Source organism: Buceros rhinoceros, unplaced genomic scaffold, assembly GCF_000710305.1.
Source record: "Buceros rhinoceros silvestris isolate BGI_N320 unplaced genomic scaffold, ASM71030v1 scaffold1748, whole genome shotgun sequence".
Classification (NCBI taxonomy): Eukaryota; Metazoa; Chordata; class Aves; order Bucerotiformes; family Bucerotidae; genus Buceros; species Buceros rhinoceros.
In genome coordinates, this window is record NW_010428403.1 from 101,747 (window position 1) to 109,277 (window position 7,531).

General features: G+C 37.1%; 1 protein-coding gene across 3 annotated transcripts in view; it reads right to left on the bottom strand.

Annotated features, from left to right (window-relative positions):
• MAP3K7 (mitogen-activated protein kinase kinase kinase 7) overlaps positions 1-7,531 on the bottom strand; it is a 26,225-nt gene that overhangs the window by 11,549 nt on the left and 7,145 nt on the right. Inside the window, exons 6-7 of one of the 3 annotated variants that reach the window (XM_010142235.1) lie at positions 6,931-7,011; positions 587-654 (exon numbers count right to left, since the gene is read on the bottom strand). In XM_010142235.1, the coding sequence (XP_010140537.1) occupies positions 587-654; positions 6,931-7,011 (149 nt within the window). Of the gene's footprint in view, positions 1-586; positions 655-860; positions 896-6,930; positions 7,045-7,531 lie in introns of those variants that run through there. The other 2 variants (XM_010142237.1, XM_010142238.1) reach the window with 2 other exon arrangements.

Sequence of the window (7,531 nt, forward strand, 5' to 3'; positions counted from 1 at the left end):
TTTTTATAAAAAATCTTTTTTTGGTATGTTTTTTTTTTTTTTTTTTTTTTTTTTTTTTTTTTACACAAAACTTTGTGTCAGCACCCTCCTCTAAACCTTTCACAAGAAATGGAGAGATACTACTGTAAATTAATATTCAGGGTTCAGAGACCAATAATAAATACATTCATAATGCTGATGCGTATGCTTTTTATTTTTATGCAAGAAGTGAGTCTCGTATGAGTATGCATAACTGCTTCAGACAACCAAAAGTAGTAATTACAATTGTTTTCCACATATAGAGAGATGAAAAAGCTTTCCTGCGTAACATCTGCCCTCAGCTAAATTAAGTGGTACACAAAAACTACATGTACATAAAACTGACAACTGCTTCATCAGCTATGTAGAAAACACTTCCATCTTAAGCTCATTCATAGATTACCCTCATGCAATCTCATTTAAACGCAATACAAACAACATTACACCCTGTCAAGCTTCCCCATCATCTCTAAAAATGCATCAAAGGTGAAGATTTCTAGAGCAGTTTCCCTCTACAGATTCGGTGTTCGCTTTATGAAAGAAAAAGAAGAGATGAGAAAGCTGTTACCTGACTGGACTCTGTTCCAGCAACACTAAGATCTTGAATGGATCTGCGCCTCTGCTGCCCGTTTCCTGCTGGGAAAAAAACAAAACAAAAACAAACCAGTGAAATCTATTCAGAACAAAATAAGAAGGGTGCAACTGTTACAGAGGAGCTTGGAATTTGTACAAATCCAGAGAGAAAGTGAGAGAGGGGGAGAGAGAGACAGCTGCAGAATTTTAACTCAAAACATGCTGGCCTGTCAACAAAAAGTATACCCTAATACAATAACCACTCCTACCACATGAGTAGCTGCTGCACTCTACTCCACCATCTTCTGTCACATGTATTTGGACAGGCTTAGTACTCAGGGCAGGAGCTGATGACGACATCTATTTCAAGTGCGTTACGTTATGGGGATTTCTAAAAGCTAGACCGTGAAGATAACAGGCTGCCAGCTTTAACCTGTTGCTCTGTGGCACGCTCAAGGAACACAGCGAGGACTTCTGCCCGTGTGCCGCTCCCCTCACAAAAATTAAGAAGCAGAAGTGCTTCCTTCTGGTCTTTGTCTCTTTCAGATGAACAAAACTACATCCTATTCTCATGCTCTGAGCAGTGTGAAAAGGGGACTGCCTGTTTAGCTAAATCACATCTCACCATCAACCTACTGTGCACAATTCTGTACTCTTTTCCTCTTCTCCCTCCACCTGTTAGCAATTACCCACCAGTGACAGCTACGTAAAACAGTTTAGCACTGACACGCAATCAAAGGCATTTCCAGGAAATAAAGTCTCCTTAAAAATAAAAGGAGATTATGCAACGGAATCTCCCTGGCTACTTTGATTTTTATGGCGATTGTTTATAGTCTCTTGAGAGCAGGTCAGCTGTCCAAAAGGAAACACCAAAACGTCCTGAGTAACAGCTGGCAATGCTCAAAATTCTTGCTCTTAGCCTTGCATTACGTAACTTTTCTACTGGAGGAGAGCATCTGAAACATGTCCTGCAGCCGCAGCAGCCCCTCACGCAGAGACCCTGCACACAACAGCCACCCCAGCTCACTCCAAGCCCTGCCACAGGCATCACATTATTAATCTTTTAGAGACTTCTTATTCAGCATCATTTCCGTATGACCCCGCAGCCTTTCTGGACATATGTTTTGATTTGCAACAGTTACTATGAAAATGTAAGACTGTTTAATATTAATCAATACATTTAATGATATCACACTTCGAATTTTTAAGTACAGGTGCTATTACATGTAGGAACACATTACCACAAAAGAGCAATACAAAATTCTTGGTGTCACTTTACCACTTTGTCATGACATTTTATGCTCTAAAATTTATAGAAAGTACTATGAGAAACAAGCACGTAAGAAAATTAGGGAGGATTCTAGAATGGGAATATATACTTTGTGCTGACTACAAATGAATTTGAATGGCAGCTTTCCTGTGGTCTTGATCTTTTGATTCTGAAATTCAGGGAAAGTACATACTCACCTAAGCAACATATAGCTATATTATGTTTAATTCCTTGGTATTAGACATCATGTGAATGACCGATCTACATCAAAATTTCTGAACTTGTTCATTTGGAGTGAACCTTTTCACTACCTAATCATTTAACAAACAAGATTATACATTTAATAGAATTCCGTGCTGCAGATACTTCATCTGAGTGCCACAGCTCATCTCAATATTCAAGATATGGGCGATCCACCCACAGCAGATACAAAATTATGTACATGTTTCATTCAACAACACTGTTACAAAATTAGCTCAGCTGAAATAGCCTTGTAAAAATATCTGAAATTCTCATTTCAGATTAGCAACATTTGTGAATTTAAAGAACTCTGCACACGTGTTGCTGAAATATTAGAACATGGCTGCCAAAAAGTTAAAATAAACAGGGTGGGGTGCAAGAAAGAAAAGAAAATGCCTCGGGGGGAGGAAGAGGGACCAAAACTACTGTGTTGTAATAAATGAACGTCTTTAAATGAAATATCTTCAAGTTAGTAGCATGAGGGAAGAGCAAGCTCTACTAGGCAATGCCACTGTAATTAGTTTAACTATTGCAGACATCTGGCAAATAGCTTAGACAAAGCAGGAAGAGACTACGAATCAACAAATACTTATTGCTCCAGATTCAAGACAAACTTCAATGGAAAAATATACTGTACAATATACAATCTGTATTCGAAGTCAACACTGCTACTTCTCTATGGTTTCACAGTTTTGGTCTTGTTCTTACCTCTACATCCACTTAAAACTGATTTTTTCTCATTATAAAAACTATGAGATTTGTAATGCACAGAAGTTAATATACAGTAGCTTGTCAGCATTTCAGTGGTTTGCAGGATTTTAATGTTAAAAATCAAATACCAGAAACATACTTCCTGGCCTCAAAAAAACCCCCACATTTCACATGTTCTTTATTTTTTCAAATGAATTTCAAAATGAACAGGAAACTTCCATTCTACCCTGTATATTCCAGCAAAAACAAATTCTACAACTTATCAAGGTTTTTGATCCCCGCCTCCCCCCCACCAAATATCCAGACCAGCTACGAACTCCTCTCCCTGTCCTTCTTCAGCAGATGTTTGTGTCTCCTTTGACACTTTCTTACTTCCGCACAGTACCCTTTCTTCCTTACACACCCACATACAAGACCCAAACCTCTCCCAGTGCAGGATGATCAGGGAATGTAACAGTGCTAGAAGAGATTTTAAAGAAGGTAAAACATTGATCATAATTCCAGAAAAATGAAGTCATCTGGGAAGACAAGTGTGGGATTTCTTGCTTAAACTGATTTTAGAAGTAGATGGAAAAATTACAGACCTAAAGGATCCACAATCCTATCCACTTTCTAAAAACACTTAACAGAATGTGTCTACCCTGAGTAATCACGTATGCAGTGTCAATGCTATTAAAATCTTTACGCTGCGGCAGTTTCAGATGACAAAATTACAAAGCCTAATGCGTGCATGCTCTACGCACGCTATGTCTAACGTAGCTGGTGCAGAAAAGGCTGTACTTGAAGGTATATTTGCTAGGTGCTGCTTGACTGGTTTTTACCGAAAAGGTGTTCTGATTACTCTTCTTGATCATATTACAAACTATACTGAGACTTCTTTTGTTTCTTCAAAAATGTAACCACTTAAGACTTCTGTACTTATTATGTTGGTGCCTATTATTTATACTATATATTATATATACGCTATAAGTTGAAAAAAAAATTTATACTTCACTCGGCTATCTGTTTGCAGGATACCACCACTGAAAACTCATTTGCCAAGTTGTTACACAAAAAAGAAATCAGTTGATCCATTTTTCAGTTCCTAAGTTTTGTAAGCTAGTAAAACAAAATAGCGTCTTCGATGAAAGAAAGTTCTATTCACCCTTACTTTAAACCTATTTAGAAAGAAGAGCAAGTATATATTAAAACCTTCCAGTTCTGTCAACTTTTTACCATCAACTGATGAAAATTTGTATTTTATGACCTTAGTAGCATAATCAGTTCATGGATGAAAAGCAGCTGAGGCAACACATTATGGAAAAAACCCAATGACAGCAGACGTAGTACTCATTCGTCTAAATTAGCCCTGTCCCAAAGCAGCTGACTCATGGTAACATGCCTGCGTGGTGTCTCCCTGCTCCAGGAAACAGCTGCTTTACCGTGTGCTCAGCAGCGCTTCAGGCAGCAGCACAGACTGGGTCATCACTCCACTGCCCAGAGGATAGCGTCCCTGTCTGTCCATGGGCTGCTTGACCCACGGACAGACATGCCCAGGGAAGCCTGGAGGAGCTGGGTATGTGGCAAGAGCGCTAAAGAACGTAATGGAGCGGGACTGAGACAGAGTTTGGGGGTCTGGCAAGTATAACTAGAAGGGGAAAACCAGGTTAAGAGGCCAGAGATCAAAGTCTTGCGCTGAGAGAGTAGGGAAGGAAAGAAGTGAGAAATAGTCTGTGTTATATTGTATTCAAAAGAATAACTGTGCAAAGTACTTTAGAATAACTGAGCAAGGTAACTTTAGAATAACTGTTTTAAGTACATAGATAAATAGAATTAGTTTACTGGGCAGATGATCACATCACTGTCATGTAACAACTAATGATTAATTTCTTTTTTCTGGCCTTGCAATTCTTATGGGAAAGCTGTTCTGACAACCAGAAAACCTTTAATATACTGCCCAGACTTATTTGCAGACAATTTATAATCTTTTTTCTCTAGTGCCAATACTGTCTTTTACCTTAAGTAGTTTTCTCTGCCTAGTCTTTAGCTGCAGATTCATCTATAGAAAATAATTATTTCTCAGCTTTTATTCTGTGAGGTAAAAAAGCCATGCTTTCAGATCCTTCTTTACACTCTTTGTACCATCATAGTAGCTCTTCTTACTATTATTTCAGAGCCCTCACAGGTTTCTTTCGCACAGCTGCCCAGAACAGTATGTGGAATTTCTGATTAAACCTCAGTAAGAACCTGTAAATAGTGTTAGTACTTCCTTATCTTTCCTAGAAATGAATGCTAAGGTTTCACAGTTTTCACAACTGCATTACATTAGTGGCTTATACTACCTGGGATTACTCTGCATGCGTCTACTGTGGTCCCATGTCATCTTACTGAAACGAACTGTTGCTAGTGTATGAACCGAAGTGCATGACCCCTGATTTTATTCTTTTTTTTTCCCCCCAGTCACCACAAATTCACCCTATAATCCTCCTCTTTGTGAATAGTTGCTTCTGGTAAAGCATTAACAGTGAATTTCATTATCAATTATTTAAGACTTAAATACCTTAACAGTAAATTTTGAGAAAAATCATTAATATGTTTGCTCCAGTCATACACCTTCTTTCATTTCTACAGATTGCTATTTCTCTCATATTCCAAATTCGCCTTGGAACTCCCGTCCTGTCAAGTTCAATTAAAATAGTCCAGGTGAAGAATATCTAATTGACTTCCTCTTCCTGAATAAGTAAAACCAATACATTGGTGCAATCTATTTTGTGAAAATGACATGGCATTTTATTTCACTGACTTTTAAATTTCTTTAAAAGTTTCAAGGTTTCTTGGAAGCCTCAGTGCTGTTACATGCAGACAGTGTGCACAAACAAGAGGGACTCGGCTTCTAGAGCTGCAGGCTCTCATCAGGTGTTAACACTGCAAAATCTGACAGATCTCTTCACTTTCTCTTTCCTTGCTCTCTCAGGATTTATGCTGTAGCAGGCCAGGACCACTTGAAAATTAGAGAGAAAAGCTACACTAGTAAACTTTCTTGCTGATTTTTGAGCCTCAATGCCAAGTAGGTTTTCTTTTCATGGGTAGTGCTGTTCTTCTTTGGAATCTACTTTTTGATATTCAGTATTTTTACATGTAAACCTCATTAAAGTTATTTGAAATTAACGCTTGCACAAAATCATCTTCAGCATTCAACATACAAAAAATGTGAAGATTTACAAGGAAACTTCCTCAGATGACACAAATTTAGAGTACCCTTACTCCATAGTTTTTAATGGATCTCTAGATGAGCAGTAGATACTATTACTTACATCTGCTGCCTCTGACAAATCAATTTGAAGAGACTTGCACACCGTAACGATACAACTATCACAGTTTGGGATTGATTATACTTATCTTTAGGCTTTGAGAAGTATGAAATTAAAGAAGAAATCCACTTTGATTGCCAAAAAAGGAATGGGAAAGGAAAACGATATGCTGCTAACTAAATATAGACTTGTGATAAATAATAATTATTCATTAAAGTCGCAACTGAAATTACCAGCTATGGTGCCTGATTATTTTGTCCTGTCAGAAGTTTCTCCTAATAATTTTAGTTTGCATTGACTTGAACACAACAGAAATACCTCACAGACACATTTTAGCTCTAGAAAAGAGTAGTCAAATACAAGAATTACATAGATTAAGCATTAATTTTATCTCAAGTTTCACATGGATTTGAAGTTCTGTGCATAATTTGGTTTTTCTACTAATACTTGATCAGATTAAAAATGTGTGCTCAAACACAACAGAGATCAGAGCAAGATAATTACCTAACGGGAATATTTCAACTCAAGTTCATTTTCACCAAATGAGGTATCATAATAAATGACTGCCTACCTAGTTTTGCTCTGAAAGAAGAGTCTGAACATCAAGATCATAAAGGAAAAAATCCTTTATCAATGAAAGTAAATTTGAACTAGAAGACTGAATCCTTTACTGGTAAGCTTATTAAAATATCACGTGCATCTTATGAAAAAAATATTGTGATGATTTCTAGTTCTGTCCTAGAACAACTGGAGCAAGAAGTATTTTTAGCAGTCTGATCATTATTCTGGCATCTTAACCAACTGACCCGTTCACCTAGTCTGCGATACCTGGTATGATGATCTCAGGGACATCCAGAATGTTGCCAAATGAAGCAGTTTTACGATGGCCTCGTTTAGGCTTGGAATAGGCTGAAAAAATACACACACACAATACACATGCAAAACACTAAAACAGCAATAGCAGAATTATTAAATTCCTAAGATTGCATTTTTAATAAACTTGGTTAAACTATAGTTCATGCAAAAATGTGTCATGCAGAATAAACTGCATTGCCTTCCACTCATGCTTACATGTAGTAAAGCAACTGTTAAAAAGCAAAAAATGCAGAACTAGCCATCATTACAACACTGTGTAATTAGTTATAGTTAGCAACACAAAAGTCAAACACAGAAAGCAGCATGGCAACAAGGAAGGGAAAACCAAAGGCAATTATCCAAATAGAGAACAAATCAAATTATTTCAGATCACCTGCATATTCAGAATAAATTCTTTATTGTCTGAACTTACATAACATTTTAGTGTTGGGTACAAACCAGTTTATAAACAAGTTTAATTGTTTGGTAGTTCTGTTTCTTTAAATCACTTCCTTTTAAAGGAAAGATGTCTCTGAAAAAATGCTTACTTTTATTACTTTTGATAATCATTCCT